Raw genomic sequence first — 22,927 nt, forward strand, 5'->3', positions numbered from 1 at the left:
GTCGCAAATTAAATTCACGAGTGATTCAAACTCTTTTATCTTTACATTTAAACATTTCTAAACTGAATTTAATTTTGAATAATCCTAAATTTTTATTAGACCCTAAAACTGATATTTTCATTAGATAAATTTATCGTCGTATCACTCTATCTGCACATAAAAAAATCTATTAGACATGATAAAAAAAAAAAAGAGTTTCGAATTTACAATTTGCAACAGAAATCAACACTCACAAAATCACCAACATCGTCTCTGTTTAAAGTTCTGGACCACCACTCATCAAACCCACAAATTTCACTTATTCACAGATATACAACACCTCTCTCTCTCTCTCCCCCACACACAAACACTAACTAGGCTACATTTACACGAACGGACTGAACAAACCCATCAATCCTTTTCCTTATCTCCTCCGGATTGGCACCCACCAGCCTGTCAATCTGTGCGCCATCCTTCATCAGCACAAAAGTAGGCATGGCCTTTACCTCCAGTTTAGCAGCCACCTCCTACCCAAACCACACACACAATCAGATTCATTTCATAAGCATATCACAATATAAATAAACTTTAACACCATAAATATCAACCTGCAATCCTTGTCTTCATTAGCTGATTATGACAATCTATTCAAACAGAGCTTTTGAATTAAAACTTGTCAATTTTCGCAGTGCGATTATTTATCTATATGCACATCAACACTTACATGACAGTAACTGTTAGACATATCTAATGCCTAATTATCTTGAGCACAGATATTCAAAGACCATTCAAAAGATGCCATATTTGTTAAAAGCACATCGGCTTCAAAGCTCTAAATCAAGACTTTTCCACTTCAATAAGATTGCTGACAAGGAAGAGAATCTATTTCCTACCATCTGAGGCCAAGGCCCGGCTCTTAAACATTACATTGAACTCAGTTTATGCCTCAATCTTTAACAAAGGTTACCGAACTATAACACCCAAGTTAACAAAAATTCATCAGAAGTGAAACAATGGACATCCAACTGCAGAACTCTGAAGTTAATTGCGTGAGAAGTTTCCACAAGGATGGCCAGTACCTGCAAGGTCAGTTACAGGTTCAATGGCAACAGCTTAGCTTGAACAACTAGCTAAACTGTTTGCTCAACAAATGATCATCCGATCATCATCAGCTTTAACAAATAAGATGCCAAAAATGAAATGATCATCAAATGAACAGAAGTCTATTCACAAATCACAACCCTTGCAGCTGCATATTCAGGAGATCTAGGCTTATATACCAAGCTATCCATTAATCAATATCTGTATTTTTGTAAGAATAAAATAACATTAAAATTTGAACCTTATAAAAGACCATCCTATTCCATTGCATTCAACAGTCAAGATTTATATTATTGCTGTTCTGTAGTATTGCATCAGTATACCAATTATACAACAGCTTGAACAGAATGCAAAAACAAGAAGTTTACATTGAAAAATTAATAAATTACCTTGACTTCATCAACGTCAACAGAAAGAAACAAGACATCTGGATAAGCCGAGGCTAATTCCTCGAAGAAAGGGTTCATGGCCACCGAGGGGATACACCATGAAGCAGTGAAGTGTATAACAATCTACAATAAGCCAACCAAAAAAATCAAATCAATGATCCAAATGATTTGCAAAGAAGACATTTGTCTATTACAAATCCTCCAACCCATCACCAAAATCAAACAAAACTTTTGATTGGGTATCAGTTAATGTGTAAGGAAGACATAATATTAGATTGCTACTTTATGAATCAAAGGTGGTGGTCTGAGGCTCTAGGCTAAAACAAGATTTTTGAATAGAAAACATATTGCAAGAGTCGATCATGTTGGATTACAGACAGTTTCCCAGGTTGAGATGGCTACAAATAACCGAACTTTTGAGCAATTGAAGTTTAATTCTTTCCAAAAATAAAAGATGGGAAAAGGAAAACACAAGATTCCCAGTATGAAAATTTGCGAAAAGTCAGAAAAAGAACTTACAGGGCAGCCTTGATTGTTGGCTTGGGTAACGTAGAGGTCCCAAGACTCCAAAGATTCCACCTTTAGAACTCTTGATTTAGTTTGCTGCTCTTGGGTCTCCATCTCGTCTCCTTTCTTCTTCTTCTTCTTCTTCTTCTTCTTCTTCTTCTTCTTCTTCTTCTTCTAAACACTAATTTTCTTGCCTGCTTCTTTGGGCTACCAGAACCAGATGACCAAATTATGAATTGTTTTCTGTTGGACCCACTTCTATCCTCTTTTCTATCTAATCCTTGCTGGAGAGGTGCAGACAATGAGATGATTTGTCAATTATCAGGGTAATTTAGAATAGAGCCTAGTCTGGCTCGAGTTTCCCTTCCGACCATGAGTCAAGCTAAAATCAGTTCGGGTTAAATTTGAAATCAGACCAATTAAACAGTACCAGCTCTCGAACTGAGTCAGGCTTGTAACTATAGACTCAAAAATTATGACAATCAGGTGTAGGGTCCCCTTATTTAGAAAATGGGATACAGATAGATACAAATTTTTTTAATTATTTTAAAGAAAATCTTAAAATGGAAAGAGCATGCATCTATCTCAAGGCAGTATTTGTAAAAGCCAACAGATTAACAATCTTCATTTGAAAAAATAACAAAAAAAAGTTGTGGGTTTTCTTTTATTGCAGCAGGATTTTTTTTTTTTACTATGATTGCAGCCGGATTAGAGTGGTCACTGTCTCTAACAAAACTGCAAAATTTAGAGCTCTTGTTGTATGATATTTATAATAGGTACAGTTACAACTTTCATACCAATTATTGATATAAAATGAGTTAAAAAAATCTTATACAGTGGGGAGAAAATGCTTTTTCTCTCTTTTTACTCAGTTTCAGGAGGAACCTATTTTTCTTTAATCCAATTGTGGATTTTTCTTTTTAAATTAAGATTGTGATTTTCCCTTTATTTGTGATAATTGATAATTGGTTTAGATTTATGAGGATATTTCTTTTGAGTTATTGTATTTTTCTTTTTTTTTATATTTTTTTAATTATTTTTTATCTTTCATATACTTTTGCAATGATGAAAGTGAAAGTGTAATAGAGGAGTTACTCATTTGATGGATAACAAGAATCCTCTGTTTTTAAATTGTTTGTCGTTGTTTATGGAAAAGCTGATGACTTGAACTTTTTCTCTCTCTAAATTAAGCATATAGGTTTTAGTGGCCTACTGAGCATGACTTTGTTCCAAGCCTTCTACCCTTTCATAGTTGGTCCTTTAGCCGTTCTATTTTTTGGGTCTCTCTTCTTAACTTTCATTTATGCTCCTTGGTTTGTTGGCCTTGGCAAGGCTTCTTAACAGGTTTTTTGTGATATTTTTGCACTTTGTGTTGAAGATTTTCTAGATTACTTTACCTTGTTAGTTTGGCTAATTTTCTAATGTTTGGAGTTTGGGTGGCACAACTAGAGGGAGGCTAGAGTTTAGACCTAATATTGGTTTGGCCTTTTGTAAACTTCTAATTTTGATTTTTTTAAACCATGAGCTTTTTATTATTGGCTCATTTTATTATTACTGCACTAGACTCAAACCTTTTATTAATGAAATGTGAACATATCTTTGAAAAAACAATTAAAATCTTATAAATTTTATAATTACGATATTAAAGTTTAGAGAAAAGTATACTTTAGTTGTATGTACTTTCGTGCTTTGCACTTTAGGGACCAAAATAACTTTCATGACATTTCAGAGTCCGAACATTCACACCGTTAATAATTTAAGGATCCAATGGCTGACAATGTTAAATATGCTGATGTGACATGCTGACATCATCACCACATCTAATGTGGCATGCTAACGTGGAATGTTGATGTTATCGTCATCTTATCAACCTTCCCTTTTATGATTTACGTGCAAAAACATAAAAGTATAAATCCTTGAGTTGCAAAAAAAATACATTTCTAACCTTTAATGATAAAAATATGAAACTTTCAAAATGCATGAAAGAAATTTAAAAAAAAGAAGGGAAAATAGGGAGAGAGACATACTGAGATAGAGAGAGAGAAAGAGATAATGGCAAGAGAGAAAGTCTCTCTCTCTTTCACTTATCTTATACCTCTCTATCTCACTTTGCTTTTCTGTCAAAATTTCTCAATTTACTCCTGTGGATAACTATTAAAAGAAGAGAGTTAAATAGATATACTATAAGAGTAGCAAGAAAAAAATAGACAGGAAAGCAAAGTGAGAAAGAGTTACTCCTATGGATAAATGTTAGGAAAAGAGAGTTAAATAGATGTACTATAAGTGTAATACCCGGCTAGATTCTGGCATCGGAGTTCCCACTTTTCGGCGGAATCTCGGATGTCGGAACCCTTTAGAAGGGTAAAATGTGATTTTCTAAAATGTTTTTATGTGTTTTATGATTTTAATAAAGAAGAAAATGAGTTTTTTGAAAGAAAAAGACCAAGGAAGAAAACCCAGGTTCGGCCGCCGAACCTCAAGTTCGGCCGCCGAACATGGGGAGTTTACGGAAGCACCTTTGGCCCCGAAGGTGGTCTGGCCAGCCACCTATAAAAGGCCCTTTGTCCGAAAATGGGCGAGTTTTCTCTCTCTATTTTCGGGCATAGGTGAGTTTTCGCTCTTCCATGGTCGATTTGTTGTTTTCCTTCAATCCCCTCAAGTTTTAATGAGTTTTTACTTGGTTTTGAAGATTTTTGAGCTCAAGATCAAAGTTTTGAAGCTTGGAGACCCCCGGAGCTCGTTCCTCCACATCTCCAAGTTTGGGATCGCATCTCCTCTCGATCTTCAAGAGGTAAGTGTAGGTCCTATCTTCTTTTATGTTTTTAAGTAAGTTTTATGAAGGGTTAAGGGGTTTTGATGCATGTTTAGGCTAGTTGTATAATGTTAGGGTTTATGTACCCTTTATGTTAAATGTATGCTAAATGTGATGTTCGTTGGGGTATAGGTTAGTTTTATGCCCCTATATGCTTGGAAATGTGTTTATGCATGTTTTAGTATAGTTTTGATGCATGTTGGGTCGTTGTGGGTGGCTGGTTTTGCAAGGCAGAATCAGGTTATGCCCTTTGGGAGAGCTCAGGTTCGGCCGCCGAAACCAGTTTCGGCCGCCAAACCTGCCTGTGGAGGCAGTTTGGCCGCCTAAACTCGCCCCCGAAAGTTTGGACTTTCGGCTCTAGAGGAGAGTTTCGGCCGCCGAACCCTGCCCCCGAAAGTGCCTGACTTTCGGCTCTAGAGAGACTTTCGGCCGCCAAACCTGCCGCCGAAAGTACCCTGTCCAGCCTTCCTTTGCATGTTTTCTATGAATGTTTTATGATGTTTTGGGGGGGTTTTTAGGGAGTTGTTTAGAGTCTTTATAGAGTATATTTGGTCCCTCATTTGAGTCCACCTGTGTAGGATCGGACCCGAGGAACCGAGGAGGCCAATAGTGTTAGCTGCTTCAGAGTTAGTTCAGAGTCAGCCAGAGGTGAGTAGAACACAACTCTTTTTATTGCAAGTAAATAAACTTTTAAGCATGATCATGCATCATAAATGCCATGTATGAAATTAATAGGTTGTTTTGCATTAGAATTCACGAATATGATGCATTGCATAATATGATGTTGATGTGGATGGATGTTGGATGACCCATTGGCCCTTGATATGATATGATATGATATGGTATAGAAGTTCAGGTCGAGGCCCATTCTACGCCCCTAGCACAGAGTAAGAGAAAGTCCAGGTCGAGGCCCATTCTACGCCCCTGGCACATTGGATATGTTATGTTATGATATGTTAAGCGAAAGTCCTGAGGAGCTCCCGTTGTGGGCCAGGCACATTGGATTATGTAGAGGGTCATTGGTGACAAGTCCATCATTGATGTGATTTGTTTGTGATGTTATGCATTTCATGAAAGTATGTGTTTAATAATATGTTTTTACTGTTCTGCTCACTGGGTTTTTGTAGCTCACCCTTCTCCCCTAACCCCAGGTTTGCAGGTTCAGGATAGATCGGGAAGTCGTCAAGGGTAAAAGCTTTGTATATGTAATAGATTAGTAGTGGACATGATATGTAAAATGATGTAATGTAATGTAAGGTATTTTTCAGTGTTGTAATGAGGATTAGTATTGTGCTTGGCCCTAAGATATGATTAATCCCTTTTGTACATGATCTTATGAAATGTTTTAATGATGAGTTATGTTGAACCATGCTTGACATATGTTATGTTGCCCCACTAGAGCATTTGATGAGGGCTCTGGTATGGGGTTTTATGTTTATAGTATGGTGCATGCATAGGTCAAGCTTGGTATATGAAAAGTTTAAGTTTTTATGTAAAAGTATGATCATGTATGGGATTTTATCGGGTCTACAGGTTGTATAGTAGGCTTGCTATGGGTCCCGACGACCTTAAGTCGATCTGAATCCTAGCGCCGGTAGCTGTCTGGTTTCCGGATCGTTGCAATAAGAGTAGCGAGAAAAAAAATAGACAAGCAAGCCAAGTGAGATAGAGAGGTAAAAGAGGAAAGAGAGAGAAAGTGAGAGAGAGAATCTTTTAACTTTATCCATTTTCCCTTTGTATCTTACTACTCTCTCTCTCTCTCGTCCTTATTTTCTTTTTTTTTTTTCATGCGTTTTAAAAGTTACACACTTTATCATTAAATGTTGATACTTTATTTTATTTGTAATTCAAAAACTTGTACCTGTAAACTTTTGCACTTAGATTATAAAAGAGAAGATTGATGATATGGTGATAACGACGTGACGATGATGTCGACATGCTACATCAGCATATCTAATACTGTCGGCCACTAGATCCTCAAATTGCTAATGGTACAAAAATTCAGATTCTGAAATATAATAAAAGTTACTTTAGTCCCTAAAACGCAAAAGTGCATAAGTGCAGGTAACTAAAATTTATAAAATTTATTTTTCTCTTAATTTTATTGCCTCTTATATTCTAAATTTTAAATTTTTTTCAAAGATGTCATAACATTAAAAAACTAATGAAAATATCACATTGCTCGTTATATTCACATTATTTATGCTTTAAAGGTGCTTTGATCTACAGTGAATCGAATTCAGACAAATATTTACTTATTTCAAAATAAAATTATATAATATTTGAACTGGAATATTTTAAAGTGAAATTGCTAATAATTATGAATTTTTTTTTTATCATTTCGAGATTAAGTTGAATTTTAATTATTAATTGTGTTATAAATTAATTTTTATATTATATTTTTTTTATTTTTATCAATAATTCAAAAATAATAATTTCTCCCATCTCATCTCTAAGAGATATTTGAGTAAATGGAGAAGTTTGTGTTTTATTCAATAATGAATTGAGTATATATAAGCAATATATTCAATAAAACTTCAAAATAATCTCAACAATACAACTAAAATATGAAAAGTAGGAACATAAAAAATCAACCAATGAAAACTAAAAAAAGAAAACTAAATAAAAAATAACAAAGTAGTAGACTTGGTCATGAGCATTTGAAGCAGTTCGTTATTACGCCCCGCAAGTTGTGTGGAGGCATCAACGACACCCAAGTTGGTAAAAGCACGTTGAAATGATGTCTTGGAAAGTGGCTTAGTTAGAAGATCAATAACCTAATCAGCAAAGTGTAGGTGATGAACTTTAATTTCTTTATTTTGCTCATATTCCTTAACAAAGTGAAAATCAATTGCAACATATTTCATCTTGTTGTGTAGAACTAAATTATGAGACACACATGTAGTGGTGAGATTGTCACACATGATCTGTGGAATAATGGTTGTAGAGACACGTAGTTCATGAAGTAAATTAACAACCCGCTTCACTTTGGCAGCTGTGCTAGCAACAGTGCCACACTCAGCTTCGGTAGAGAACCAAGATACAACCCTTTGTTTTTTAAAGGACTAGGAAATTTGTGCTTTTTCAAAATAGATAACATAGTCTGTTGTAAATGTACAGTCAGCTAGATCTCAAGCCCAGTCTGAGTCAGAATATGCAACTAGACATTTATCTATGTCTTTGGATAGTTTGAGACCGTAAGTTGAAGTTTGATGTAAATAGCGAAGTAATCGTTTAGTTGCCTTCTAATGAAAGTAACGAGGATCATGCATGAATTGAGATAACTTGCTTAAGCTTGCCAACCACACTTCGAAAGAGAGTTCCATCAGTAGATGTACTAGTAGAAGCAACAGTGAGGGTAGTAGTAGGAGTCATAGGTGTTGGTACTCCTTTACAATCTTGCATGCTAATATCACTTAAAAGTTCCTATATGTATTTATGTTATGAGAGGAATAAGCCACTTTGAGTAGAGACAACTTCAATCCACATAGATCAAGATATTCACAGTGAAGCCAAATTTATGTAATATAAAGAGAGACAGATCTAATTTTGACTTGAAAAAATCAATAGTTACCAGAAAATTTTTCAACTCATTATACCATGCTTGGGGCGCTTGTTTGAGGTCATAAATTACTTTTTTTAGCTTGCAAACATGAGTAGATTGTGTGGGATGCTCAAAACTCGGTGATTGTCTCATGTATAGCTCTTCTTCCAAGTGACCTTGAAGGAAAGCATTATTTACGTCAAGTTGATGTACAGACCAGTTCTGCTAAGTTGCAATAGAAAGGACAAAGTCGAACTGTGGTTGGTTTAATCACTGGACTAAAAAGTGGAGTGAAAATTTATATCAGGACACTGAGTGAAGCCCTTAGTTACAAACATTGTCTTGTACCTATCAATAGAATCATTTGGGTGAAAATACAAAATAACCATTTACAATTACCCGCGTTTTTGGATGGATTATGAGGTACCAAATCTCATGTCTAGTTTTTGACAAGTACACTGAATTCTTGCTTCATAGCAGTAGGCCACAAGGGTTGTAGGATGGCTTATTTGTATGTTCTGGGAATTGGTAGTGGGTGGATTGTGATGTGAAATTGTTTAGGTTTAAGATCCCAGTTTTGGATCTGGTTGTCATGGGATGTTTGAAAGTCGTGAATTTTAGATTTGTAGGTACAGATGGAAGGTTTGTATTTGATGTCAAGGGTGGAGGAGGAAGTGGTAGGATTGTAATATTGGAATTTATGAGAATGGGTGGGTTGATTGTTATGGAATAGTTGGATTTGTAGACTAGTTCGTTGGGTCTGGTAGCTGTGTAGTTAAAGGTAAAGGAGTTAAGTTGGAAGTGGAAGTACCTGATTATGGCAGGGCCATAGTTGGAACAGAGAAAGTGGGACTTGTTAGACTTGATGGAGTCTTTGCCAAATATGGAAGTTCAAGATTGGAGTGGAGAATTTTTGTTTGAGTGGGTATCACGTGACTATGTAAATCTTCACAAAATATATTGGAAGTTTTATCTTTCAAAGTAGAAAAAATATTTTCAAAAGGAAAATTATTTTCAAAAGGAAAATTATTTTCAAAAAATAAAATATCCCTTGATAAATATAACTTTGATTTTACTGGATCAAAACATTAATGAGCATAGTAGTTATTTAAAAACCCCACATAAACACAAGGAGAGGAGTGAGGCTTTAATTTATTTTTTGTGTAAGGCCAGAGTCATGGATAACATAAACAGCAAAAAACTTGAACTGACTCATATTTAGGAGTTTTTTGAAATAAAATCTCAAAAAGATTTTGATTACTTAGATTTGGGGTGTTCAATCGATTTATGAGATAGCTTGATGACAAGCAGAGCTCTAAAAGTTTTGTAAAAGAGAGGTTTGATATAAAAGTGTTTTGGTTGTCTCAAGTATATGGTAAAAGCAGTGCTCAACTAGAGTTACACATTGAGGTATGTATGGTGGTTAAACTAAATATTCAATGCCAGGAGCTTTTAAATATAATAACAGTCTTTAAAATTCTCCTTCTCTATTAGTATAAAGAGTTAAAATTTTAGTATAAAAACATTTTTTCAATAAAGGATGTAGAGTTGAAAAAAATTTTAGAACTTATTGTTTAGATTTTAACATGTATAACCACATATACCTAGAAAAATAATCGACAAATAAAATATAGTAGTGTTTTTTATCAATTGAAAGTGTGGAAAAAGGTCCCCAAAGATAGCTAAATATTATTTGTAGAGGAGATTGGCTTTATAAACTATTTTTTGCAAAAGAAAGGCAATGCATTTTGTTTGACAAGAATTACAAATAAATGTAGGTGAATCAGTAACTGGAATTGAAAGTTTATGCAAAATTTTATTTAAAACTTGATCATTGGGATGACCTAGATACCTATGTCAAAGATTATGAGATACTGTAAAATTACATTTGGCACATTGACGTAGACTTCTTGGAGGCTATTCATAGAGCTCATTTTTACTCTGTTTACAAACTAGAGGCCCTCCGTGATTTGATCATTCACAAAATAATGAAAAGGAAAAAATTAAATGGAAGTGTTATTATCAAGACAAAATTGAGAGACAGGAATAAGTTTATTTGTGATTTTGAGAGAGCATAAAACATGAGAAAGTTTAAAAACACAATTTGAAGCATGCATGTTAGTGTCACCAGTATGGGATATTGGAATGGAGTTACCGTTGCTCACATAGATCTCATTTTGACTGTAGTAATCATGTAAAGTGGTTAGGTCGTATACATCAGATGTGATGATTAGAAGCTGCGGAAGTCAAGTAGATTGTCAATTTACTTCATGAACTACTATCTCTATTACCATTATTCCACGAATCATGTGTGATAATCTCAGCACCACATATGTGCGTCATAATCTAATTCTACGCAGCAAAATAAAACATGTTACAATTGATTTTCACTTTGTCAAGAAATACGTGCAAAGTAAAGAAATTAAAGTTCATCACCTAAACTCTGCTGATCATATTGCTAATTTTCTAACTAAGCCACTTTCCAAGACATCATTTCAGCGTCCTTCTATCAAGTTGGGTGCCGTTGATGTCTCCACACAACTTCCAAGAGTATAGTAATAAATTATTTTAAATGCTTATAACTAAGTCCACGACCACCACTTTGTTATTTTTTATTTAGTCTTTTTTATTTTTAGTTTTCGTTAATTGATTTTTTTCTTATTACTTTTCATATTTTAGTGTATTATTGAGATTATTTTAGAATTTTATGGAGTACATTATTTATATATACTCAGTTCATTATTGAATAAAACATAAACTTCTCCATATAGAAGATTTATGATATTGAGAATTCTATGTATTTGTATTTCTGTATAGAATACATTTATATAGTATATACCAGTGGTTGAGTTTGATACAGATTATATGAATAACAAATATTATCTCAACCAACTATAAATCTTATCATAACTCTAAATCTTATCACAACTCTAACCTTATCATGACTCTAAACCTTATCACAACTCTAACCCTTATCACTAACTAAATACAAGATAAGTATACAGCTATAACTCAAGTTACAAATAGATAAAACTGTTATAGTTAGTCTTTATCTTTAATACGCCCCCGCAAGATTGAGGCGCCATCGGAGACTCCAATCTTGGTTCTAAAGTAACAAAACTGAGTTCTTCCCAAAGCCTTTGTAAGCACATCAGCAACTTGATCTTTTGAACTTATGTGAAGAACCCTTAACTGTCCAGCATTAATTTTCTCGCGAACAAAATGGTAATCCAGTGCAAGATGCTTCATCCTAGTATGATAGATTGGATTGGCGCAGAAGTAAGTCGCACCAAGATTATCACAATGAAGGACTGGTGGTTGTGATATTGGTACTCCCAAATCTTGTAATAAACTTTGAACCCAAAATACCTCTGCTGCAGCATTGGCTAAGGCTTTGTACTCAGCCTCTGTAGAAGATCGGGAGACAGTCTTTTGGCGACTAGATTTCCAGGATATAATATTAGAACCAAGATATAGAACATAAGCTGTTGTAGACCGCCCATTATCAAGGACACCACCCCAATCAGAATCAGAGAAGGCAGACAGAGTATGAGTGGAATTTCGATTGAGAAATAAGCCATAATATATGGTTCCTTTAAGATATCGCAAAACACGTTTCAGTGCTTGAAGATGAGTTTGCGTCGGTGCATGCATAAATTGTGACAGCCGATTCACTGCAAAAGAAACATCAGGACGCGTAATTGCCAAATATTGAAGAGATCCAACAATTTGGCGATATACGGTGGAATCAGTCGAACTAGAACCATCATTTAAGATGAGCTTGTCTCCTGTAGACATAGGAGTATTCACCTCTTTAGCTCCAGCCATATCAAATCGGTCTAACAAATCAGCAATATGTCGATGTTGAGAAAGAAATAATCCTGCAGCTGTAGAAATCACTTCAACCCCCAAAAAATGATTTAATATTCCCAAATCTTTGACAGAGAACTGAGCAGATAGCTTCTGTACACAGGTATGCAGAAAATGATTGTTATTACCTGTAAGTACAATATCGTCAACATATACTAGAAAATATGCAATAATCCCATTGGAGGAAAAAATAAACAAGGACGCATCAGCATTTGATTTGCGAAAACCAAGTTTGAGCAAAAAAGAAATAAGTTCAAGATACCAAGCTCGTGGAGCCTGTTTCAAACCATAAAGAGACTTCTTCAGTTTGCAAACATAATCAGGAAACTCAGGTTGCACATATCCTGGAGGTTGCTGCATGTAGACATCTTCATAAAGTGTGCCATGTAAAAAGGCATTATTTACATCCAATTGCCTTAACTGCCATCCTTTAGAAATTGCAAGAGTAAGAACTACCCGAATTGTAACCGGTTTTGTAACCGGACTAAATGTCTCAAAATAATCACGTCCAGGTTCCTGAAGAAATCCTTTGGCAACCAAACGTGCCTTGTACTTATCAATAGTACCATCCGGTTTACGCTTAATCCGAAACACCCATTTGCAACTAATAAGATGATGTTTGTCTCTCGGAACCAGCTCCCAAGTTTTATTTTTCAAAAGAGCATTGTACTCTGAATCCATCGCCTGCCGCCAAAGTGAACTGGCCAGAGCTTGTTTCACTGTTCTTGGCTCGAGTGTATCCGGTAAAGGATATTTAGTTGTAAGATTAACAAAAGAATAATTAAAATACTTTGAGTTAGGCTTCCTTTGTCGCTGCTGCCGTTGTACAGGAGCTGGAACTGAGTCTTGTGAAACAATCGGTAGTGGCAAATCTAAATCAGTAGTAGAAGATTCAGTCATCAAAGGGTCAACTTGTTGAGTCTCAGTACTAATTAATGGCATGGTAGATTGATCAGATTCTGCTGATAATGCTGTAATAGATTCGGAACCAGTACTTGAAACCAACAAATCAGAATCACTTGGAATAGAAATTGCCAATGGAACCGAAGCAACTGCAGTTGGTGCAACAGGTGATGGATTTGGTTGTTGTGCCGAACCTGTACAAGAAGCATCTCGAAAATAATCTGTAAATTGATGAGAACTAGTGCAAGTTTCAGATGGAAAAATATGCTCAACAAATTGAACATGACGAGACAAATACAAACGATTAGCCTTTGGATCGTAACATTTGTATGCAGATTGAGTTGGAGAATATCCAAGAAAAATACAAGGCAATGAACGACACTGAAGTTTAGAATTATTATATGGCCTTAGCCATGGAAAACAAAGGCAACCAAAAGATTTCAATCTCTTAAAACTATGAGGCATACCAAACAATCTAGAGAAAGGTGTTTGAAACGAAATAGCAGACGAAGGCAACCGATTGAGCAAATAAACAGCAGCCTGAAAAGCATGAGACCAATAATTAGAAGGTAAAGACGAAAATTGTAACATAGCAAGACCTGTTTCAACTATTGAGCGATGACGACGTTCAGCAGTACCATTATGCTCTGGCGTATGTGGAGGTGTTGTATAATGTGAAATACCACAAGACAAAAAATGATTCTTAAGCTTTTGATACTCCCCACCATTATCAGTGAACACAGAAACAATTCTAGTGTGAAAATAATTTTCAACCAATTTTTGAAAGTGGATAAACAAATCATGAGTATCAGATTTCTACTTCATGGGATATAGCCAAACATACTTAGAATAGTGATCAATAAATGTAACGTAATATGCATAGCCATCAATAGATTTTTGTGTAGGACCCCAAACATCGGAATAAACAAGTTGCAAAGGCTTATTACTAACAAGAGAATTCTCAAAAAACGGTAATTTATGACTCTTGCTCATAGAGCAGGAAGTACAATGAAAACTAGAAACATATTTAGACATAGACTGAAGACCAATATTTCGAAGTACTAACAAAAGGACTTTATTGTTGGGATGACCAAGCTTGTGATGCCATTCAGAAAGCAAAGACAGACACCGAGTAGTAACATTCAGCTGAGAACGTTGAGAATTAACTCTGGAAAAACTTGCACAGTAGATATCATCAATGTTCTCTCCCCGTAGTAGAGACGCCCCCGTGTACAGATCCTTCACAACAAAATAAGATGGAAAAAATTCCACAGAAACATGATTAGTGCGACACAACTTAGCAATTGAGACCAAATTCTTGTGCAGATTAGGCACGCATAACACATTAGGCAATAATAAATTCTTAGAGTAAGTAGGAATTTGCACAAAACCAGTATGTGATACAGCAAGCGTTTTACCATCACCAAGTTGTACTTCCTCAGGACCTCCATAGTCAGAATAGCTTTGCAAAGAAGCTGGATTCGACACAACATGATGAGAAGCTCCGCTATCAAACAACCATTGTTGTGGAGAAGAAGCAGCCATAGAAGAAGTAACATTAACTGCAGGTATCGGTGCTGAAGAATGCGAGGTATCAGTCTTCAAAGACATATTATTCTCCTTAAGAAAGCGAGCCAATTTGCGACATTCAGCAGTAGTATGCCCAGTATATTCACAAAATTGACATACCACATCAGGTCGATAAGAACCTCGACCTCGACCACCAGAGTAAGAACCACGACCACCACGTCGATTTTCAGAATAATTGGAGTTTTGTGGAGATCGATTATAATTGCCATTCTGATTGTGTGAACGCCCTCCAGAACGTTGAGTGTAATTGACAGTAGCAATCACTTGTGACGTAGCTGAAACAGTTGTGGAATCTTTTTCTTGTAGGGATCGTTCATGATCAGTAAGTTTTTCAAAGAGATCAGAAAAGGTTATTGGGGTTTCACGAACTTTTAACGCAGCAACTATGGAACTGTAATCATCTCCCAATCGCGTGATAATATAAACAATCAAGTCATCATCACTCACCAGATTCTGGGTAAGAGCAAGCTCATCTGCAATAGCCCTCATCTCATTGAGAAAAATAGCAATCGGTTTGGTTCCCTTAGAGTTCTGTGCTAATTTAGTTTTTAAGGACAGAATTCTAGAACGAGAAACATTAGCAAAACTCTGGTGAAGCCGATCCCATGCTTCTTTGGCAGTATTGGCTGAAGAAATCAAGGGTTGAATAGTATCGGAACAACTTCCTAAAAGAGCACTGATCAAAATTTGATCTTGTCGAAACCATAAGGCGAAAGCTGGGTTGGCTGTTTTGTCTTTTTCAGAAAGAAATTGTGATGGTGCAACCCGTGAACCATCAATAAAATCAAGTAAATCAAGACCAATTAAGGTTGATTGGATCTGTTTTCTCCAAACAGGAAAATTCTCCGGAGTAAGTTTAATTGGAAAATGCGTTGGAGCATTTAATTGAATGACGGTATTGGATGACGAAACCATTAATTAAAAGAAAATTGGATCAGAAAACTCGTGAGAGCAGATTGCGGCTCTGATACCATATAGAAGATTTATGATATTGAGAATTCTATGTATTTGTATTTCTGTATAGAATACATTTATATAGTATATACCAGTGGTTGAGTTTGATACAGATTATATGAATAACAAATATTATCTCAACCAACTATAAACCTTATCATAACTCTAAATCTTATCACAACTCTAACCTTATCATGACTCTAAACCTTATCACAACTCTAACCCTTATCACTAACTAAATACAAGATAAGTATACAGCTATAACTCAAGTTACAAATAGATAAAACTGTTATAGTTAGTCTTTATCTTTAATACTCCATTTACTCAAATATTTTTTATAGTATCATTAGAGTGTATTATTTTTCTGATACTATAAGAGATATTTAAATAAATAGAAAAGTTTGTGTTCTAAATATATATAAACAATATACTCAATAAAGTTTTAAGATAATCTTAATAAAATAATCGAAATATGAAAAGTAACAACAGAAAAAAATCAACTAATAAAATTTAAAAATAAAGAAGACTAAATAAAAATAACAAAATAATGAATTTAATCATAAGTATTTGAAGCAGTTGGTTATTAATCTCAACCAAATTCAATTTTCTTTAAATAAAAAGCCAAGTAACCAACGGATTAGAAAATAAATGAAAAGGTTGTGGGTTTTTTTTTGTCGGCAGAATTCTTTTCCTTTCTTTTCAATCGGTCGCTATCTTCTACAATCCGCACATTCTAGAGCTCTGGTATTAACAATAATAATTATACCGACATCAATAATTGATAAATATTATCACAATGATTTACAACTTCATCAACAGATTTTAAGGACAAAAAAAAAGTAGGTTATTTTAAATGAATAAGATTGTAATTTTTAATAATAAAGTTAATTTTAAATTTAATTAAATTTATTTTGAATTGCTTATATCAACCTTAAACTCAATTACTATTATTCATTTATTATCTAATCAGGTTTTATATTATATATTTTAGTTAATAATTTATTTAACTTCTTTTAAAATTAATAATTTATATTTTAAGACTACTAATTTTATAAATGTTACAATATATATACACTTTATATTTAATATTTATTTATATAAGATGATTTTAAATAATAAACTTAGTCCATAGAATATAAACAATAATATTTTTTAAATTTAATTTAAGCTATACAGTATTTAAAATTTATTGATTTAATTAATTTAAAATAATTCTATTCAAGGTAATGCACTTTCTATTAAATTTTAAAAATACTCATACATATTTATTTTTTAAACCTAAATTCAGTTCAAATCTAATTGTATCCTTATAGAATAAAAGATTCAATCAAACCAAATATTAAAAATAGTGAAATCATAATCATCCCTACCAAACAATCAATGCAATTATCACTATTATATTCCCACATATATATACACATGCACGCATATTATCTTTTTTCCCTGTAAGGTATCCTAATGAAACAATGGGCAGTAGAACATGGTTTTAGGAGGTCTAGAAAGGTAGACCATAATCAATTGGCTCAATAACATGAGATGAACTTAATCAAAGCACTTCCAGTAACACTATTGCTTCAAAAGGATAGAATCCAAATCTAATAGATAAAAATCAATTGTTAATGTGAAAAATACACCAATTTATGATGTCAAGGTAGTAGAACACAGCTCTTTTTTTGTCACCTGTGATGAACATTTTTAACATTTAGGGTTCACTCTGCTAAGCCAGCAATGTGAACTCCCCTATCTCATGTGGAGCTAAAAACAAGATCCTAATCTAAAGCAATTCCAGGAATACAAATTAGTTGCTTAGAATAGCACATCTACAAACAACTTCAACCCACTGCTGTTCATTATACAAATTCCAGGCATAATAATGGCCTCTCTTATAGATAACAATTGGACAAATTATTCATGTCAAGATTCATACCAAAATAAATCAGAATCAGCCTTAGCTCACGCGTGAATCAACAATTCGTGCAGTTGTCTGACGTCGAGGAATTCCAATTTCACAAGCATTAACTCTAGCAGCAAATCGGAGAGAACACAGGGATTCACCAACTGAAGTGGGTTCTGGTGAAATATTGACAAACATTAAGGTTTTTGAATCCCCACCTAGACAAGGCTGTTCAAAGAATCAATCACAGATTCACAATTAGAAAAATCTTGTAATCTAAAACGAACTGGCCTGATTAGAAGGGGCAATGAAGCTTAACGAGTATAGTTGAGATAAATGGGTTTACCTGTAGAAGATATGTCAATTTTGAATTCCTAAAAGGAACATGATCTTCTTTCTTTGCCAGGGCAAATATGACGTCACTTAAACATGACAAACTTTTATTGATGGCCTATTTATATAGGAGGTTAGGACAACTTGATCAAATAAAAAGAAGAAACAGACTTACTAAAAATTTCAAAAGCAAATACCTGAGTTTCCTTCAACCTATCCCCAGTTGCCCCACTCTTAGAGAGTCGCTCACTTCCCGCAAGGTCAATGAGGTTTAACACACCTTGTACTTGTTGTTCAGTGTTCTAGCATACAAGAAAACAACAGAATAAATAGAAAAATCATTAAAAAAAATTCTTAAGTATATTTAGGATATTACAAACCTCATTCACCCCAGATATTCTTAATGTGAACACAAAATGGCTTCTTGATGACTGCTCATTCATTTGTGTCTTTCCTACAGACCTGCATAAAGATAGCAGCAGTTTAAAACTTCACTGAATTAATTCATCCTGATATGTGAAAAGTTGAACTAGATTCACAACATTACATGTTTTCAACATACTTTAAATTGTAGATGCAACAACTCTGAATTTTCATCTCAGATATTTATCATATATACAACAAAGAACGACTTTATATTCATAATGGAAATCTAAATGCAGTCAGCTGGAAAACGCAACACACGATATGAACAATGGTTATGCCATTACCTGCTTTGGGCAGCTTGCCGTAGAAGAGAGGAAATCTCTTGAATGCTACAGACATCAACGATAGTGAGGTCAGTGACATATGTATTGCCGTTTGCATCATGTTTTATAGTATACTGCTTCCCAGTATTTTCCGCAGCACTTGATTTGTTTGTCAACAATAAATCACGGATGTTTTCATTGTATATCTCCAACATTGACGCCTATCATTATTTGAAAAGAATGCTTTGTCAGTCAAGGTAACATGTTAAAAAAATCATATTTTCTTTGAAAGATTACCTGCATTTTGTACTTCCAACCCTGAGCTAAAAGGGACTGGCTAGCTTGAAATATTTGTTCTAGAGATCGAGGTATCAACCCTTTTTGATCTGGAGTCTCTGTTTTACCCATCATTGTATAAGTTTTTCCGGAACCAGTTTGACCATAAGCAAAAATGCATACCTACAGAAGGCACCGAAATAGCACCCATAAATGAACAAATTTACTAGGGCAAACAATAAGTAATGAGAAAATTAAACCGCATTTTTGGCAAAAAGCCAAGAGAACATAACACTTTAAGTATAAAACTACTGAACCAAACTAATATTCTGAGATACAAATTTGATAATGCGAAATAATATCGCACATTTCCATCAGTACAATTTCTGATCCAAGTTATTGCTATGGAACACTTCATAGTGCTTTTACAGAGACAACAGCTAGATAGGATGAGGTAGAAGTTTTCAATTACATAATCAATAAACAAGGAACTCTATGTAGGGTGAAATCAACTAAATAGAAAGCATAAGCTGCATGCAACATGGACTCACCTTGTAACCATCAAGCGCACTCTGTATCAGTTGAGATATTTCTACAAAAACATCTTGCTGAGAAGCATCGTGACTAAACACCTTGTCAAATGTGAAAGGATATTTCTGCCCTGCTTACAGAAAATAGCGTTAGCTTAGCGAATGATAAACTTTTGCAACAAACACATCCACCAATCCAATTATTAACTGATCGAAAATTAGTCACAGAAAAACAATTGTCTATACCACTTTGCGTCAAGTCAATTCCCCGATCAAGATTTTCTACTGATGTAGGATATGAAATCACTGGCGCTTCTGTTCCAACACTATCATCTGGTAACAAAGGTCGCACTCTACAGAATACACGGATGTTCCCCTTTAATTCCTGTGATACAACAAATTTCATTACCATTTATGGCCTAATGTTCGCAGCCATCCAGAGCATTTTATCAAGTTCATAAATAAGAGGAAAAAGAAGAGTTACCAAGATAGTGTTATGCAGCTTTTTCCTTAATTTTTCTCCGTCAATTAATTGATGTTCTGCTTCCATAAGGCGCTCTTGCAGGTCTCGTGTAGTTCTTCTTAGTTCTTCAAATTCTGTCCTTGCTTCTGCTGTTGAAAAATCAGCCATCTAAACAAAACAAACAATCACTACAACTTATTAGCAAAACTAAGAAACTTAACTGCACAATTCAAGAAACTTTAGATGATGCACTTTGAGACGGCAATGTGAGAAGGACTTCATTACTTCTTTAACTTGAACAATTAAATTAAAATATTACCTTTAACTTCTCATTAGCAGCAGTTAACTGATGCTCCAATAAATGTATACGCTCTCTTTGAGTAGAACATGTCTCCTGCAACAAAATACCTAGTCTCAAAGGTTGCGCAATCTATATGTATAGAATTTAGGAAGTGGTCGGAGCAAACCTCCAGGGATTTTGTTTTTGCCATCAAATTATCTATCTCTGCAAAGGATTTGCCTGTGCTTTCTTTATACTTCAAAACTTCAGCAGTCAAAACTTGTACTTGTCCTGTTTGGCGATCACGATCATCTCTCACTTGCTGCAGTTCCCCTCTCAGGCATTTAACTTCATTTACTAATGATTCTTTCTGATTCATAGCCTCATCCTGGGAAGCCTGGAAAGCAATAATGAGGAGAAAGAAGCAAGTTAAAATGCCAAAGTAAAATGACTCAAGCGGCAAACAAGAATAATTGCTGGCTACTAGCTGAATACCAAGCGAAAGAAACTTACTCTGGATAAAGTTAATTGTTCTTGTAATGAATTATAGTGACCCCGTAAAGTACTAAGGTTCTCCACTATAGTTGCTTTCTCTTTTTCTACTCGTTTGAGAGACTCACGAGCAGTTTCAAGTTCAGCATGCAATTTGCTATTGTACTGTTGTAGACTTAGATTGTACTCTTGCAGTCGCTTGTACATATCATCAAGTGATGTAGCCTGCAGTTTTTGCCAAATTTACGGGTCATAAAATGGGGAAACTGGCAAATGCGGTCAGTACAACTAGAGGAAAGTAAATTCATTGAGCAGAGAGCACGAAATCCACCAAATTATTGGGACACGATTGCCCAATCATATAGGACTTGGAACTCAAAACTGAAGATGCAAACAACATAGAATATAAACAAATTAAATATTACCCTCTGATTGGCTACCAATATATCTTGCTGCGCCTTTTCAAGCTCTTTGGAGAGAGAAGCCTGCAGAGTTTCTAGAGCAGTCCGAGCTTCTTTTTCTCGTCTATGACAATCAATTGCTTCCTAGTTGTCAAATCACAAGATCAAAGTTAAAATAAACCAGAAACAGAAGAATTACATATGACAACATAATGCAATGGTTTCACTTACTAATTTTTCTGATTCTTCCTTTGTGAGTTTCTCCTGTAAAGAAGTATTCTCTTTCCTTAAGTCGGAAATGACTCCATTAAAGTTCTCTTCCTTGTTTTTCATCTCCACCTCTAAAATTGCACATGTGAATGTAAAATAATACTTTAGAACCAAAAATAAAATAAAATTACTATTGGTTTTCTATCTCGGGCAAAGAATAAAGTACGTAGCAATCCAAATTGGTGGCAAATCATAACATGTAATGGCAAAGGGGAAAAACAAACTACTTTAGACAGAACCTCCATAAGAAAGATCAACTACTTCTTTTTTGTCAATAAAAATCGACTAATGAATCAGGGTATCTAATGAAAAACATTATTTGCAGATATGCAGGGAGAAACAACATTACCCATATCAGCACATTTCTTCTCAGAAGACTCCAAAGTATTTCGAAGCTTCCCCTGCTCATCAACATTGGCTTCATCCCTTTTCTGGAACCATTTGATGCAAAGCTTGAGCCTGGTATTAAGCTCATTCACCAGTTCCATGTTTCCCTGCCAAATAAAAAGCGCCGAAAGGGTACCAAAATTCTTTAAAATTGACCAAACAAACAATTGTGGACAAGCCAGATTACAGTAAAATAATTGCGAGTAGAACCTTGTGATCAAACTTTTTCATTTTGGGCCTCTCATTCACCAATGCTTCAACTTCTTCTTTCGTGAAGTCGATGTTCTCAATCTCCGAACCATCAGTGCCGCCTGTATCACCAGATGCAGTAACATCCTGCCTTTTGTTTACTGAACCAAATGGCTTACGGTCAGTACTGGTTGGTCCTCCAATTCTTCCTATCCCAATCCTCCTACGCTTGTCTAATGGGATACCACCACCACCTGCACCAACACCATCCTTCTACAAAACACCAATTTACAGATTAAGCAAATACAAAAGCAGTGAAGAAATCAAACAAAGCACCAACAGCCCACAAACAACTTTTCAGATCCAGAAACTTATTCTACCTTCGTTTTTATTTTCTCAGCAATCAGTCAGCTCTAAAGATGAAATAAGTGGATATAAAGAGGAAAAAGTAATTAGGGCTTACAGTGGAGGGGCTTCGAGGAGGTCTGTTCTGGTTCCGAGAAGCCATAATCTGAGAAAACTGAGCCAAACTCAAAAGAGGAGATTTCTGCAGGTTCCTGTGTTGTGAATTCAAGGACGTGCAGATTCAACTGGAGCTGTTGATTTCGATGTGCAAGAGTTCAAAATCAGTAGAGTTGAAATCTGGAGGCAGAGAGAGAGGGAGAGAGAGAGGAGGGATTGAGCTTTGGGCGCAGAGTGAAATTTGAATAGATTTGAAATGAGGAATCCGGCGCTACTATTTTTCTCTTTGGGCCCCTCAAATTATGTGAACGTTGAACCAACTCTGGGCCCAAATGGATCGGGTTGTGGATTCGAACTTAAACCGACTCAGCCCAGTTATAGGAGCTGAGAAAAAGTGGTGCTATTGTCAACTCCTGAATTATTAGTGATTTGTTAAGTTGCTTGAGAATGCTATTTTAAAATATGGGGGGAGTAAAAATAAAGCTATCAGCCAGTTTTTTTTATTTCAAAATCGATAATTTAATTTATAATAAAATAATTTTTGTTTCAGATACTATTTAATAATATTAACATAACAAATAAAATATAATTATTAATTAATATTTTTAAAAT

General features: G+C 34.9%; 2 protein-coding genes across 2 annotated transcripts; both read right to left on the minus strand.

Moving 5' to 3' along the window:
• Nucleotides 1-182: 182 nt before the first annotated feature.
• On the minus strand, nt 183-2,280 carry LOC110603003 (thioredoxin-like protein CXXS1). Its single transcript, XM_021740640.2, has 3 exons — nt 1,989-2,280; nt 1,470-1,592; nt 183-506 (listed from the first exon to the last, which is right to left on the minus strand). Exons 1-3 carry the CDS (start codon nt 2,088-2,090, stop codon nt 354-356), a joined length of 378 nt encoding a protein of 125 aa, XP_021596332.1. The 5' UTR covers nt 2,091-2,280; the 3' UTR covers nt 183-353.
• A 14,952-nt stretch (nt 2,281-17,232) lies between these two features.
• LOC110603113 (kinesin-like protein KIN-14C) lies at nt 17,233-22,592 on the minus strand. Its single transcript, XM_021740793.2, has 17 exons — nt 22,317-22,592; nt 21,875-22,126; nt 21,627-21,771; nt 21,239-21,348; nt 21,032-21,151; nt 20,628-20,831; nt 20,302-20,511; nt 20,154-20,228; nt 19,856-20,002; nt 19,618-19,756; nt 19,393-19,502; nt 18,863-19,024; nt 18,587-18,786; nt 18,257-18,338; nt 18,074-18,178; nt 17,890-17,994; nt 17,233-17,771 (listed from the first exon to the last, which is right to left on the minus strand). The coding sequence occupies exons 1-17, from the start codon at nt 22,359-22,361 to the stop codon at nt 17,598-17,600; spliced, it is 2,385 nt and encodes a 794-aa protein (XP_021596485.1). The 5' UTR covers nt 22,362-22,592; the 3' UTR covers nt 17,233-17,597.
• Between the last annotated feature and the right edge of the window lie 335 nt (nt 22,593-22,927).

The sequence above is a fragment of the Manihot esculenta genome, chromosome 16, assembly GCF_001659605.2.
Source record: "Manihot esculenta cultivar AM560-2 chromosome 16, M.esculenta_v8, whole genome shotgun sequence".
Taxonomy (NCBI): Eukaryota; Viridiplantae; Streptophyta; class Magnoliopsida; order Malpighiales; family Euphorbiaceae; genus Manihot; species Manihot esculenta.

What these genes read in the sequence shown, in the direction of transcription:
- LOC110603113 (XM_021740793.2), bottom strand. Translation starts at nt 22,361, where the DNA reads ATGGCTTCTCGGAACCAGAACAGACCTCCTCGAAGCCCCTCCACT. An exon ending in CAAAAACAAAATCCCTGGAG is followed by an intron (nt 20,229 to 20,301) that starts GTTTGCTCCGAC and finishes ATTTTGTTGCAG; the next exon opens with GAGACATGTTCTACTCAAAG. An exon ending in AATTGACTTGACGCAAAGTG is followed by an intron (nt 19,503 to 19,617) that starts GTATAGACAATT and finishes TTCTGTAAGCAG; the next exon opens with GGCAGAAATATCCTTTCACA.
- LOC110603003 (XM_021740640.2), bottom strand. Translation starts at nt 2,090, where the DNA reads ATGGAGACCCAAGAGCAGCAAACTAAATCAAGAGTTCTAAAGGTGGAA. An exon ending in CCAACAATCAAGGCTGCCCT is followed by an intron (nt 1,593 to 1,988) that starts GTAAGTTCTTTT and finishes GGCTTATTGTAG; the next exon opens with ATTGTTATACACTTCACTGC. An exon ending in TTGACGTTGATGAAGTCAAG is followed by an intron (nt 507 to 1,469) that starts GTAATTTATTAA and finishes TGGTTTGGGTAG; the next exon opens with GAGGTGGCTGCTAAACTGGA.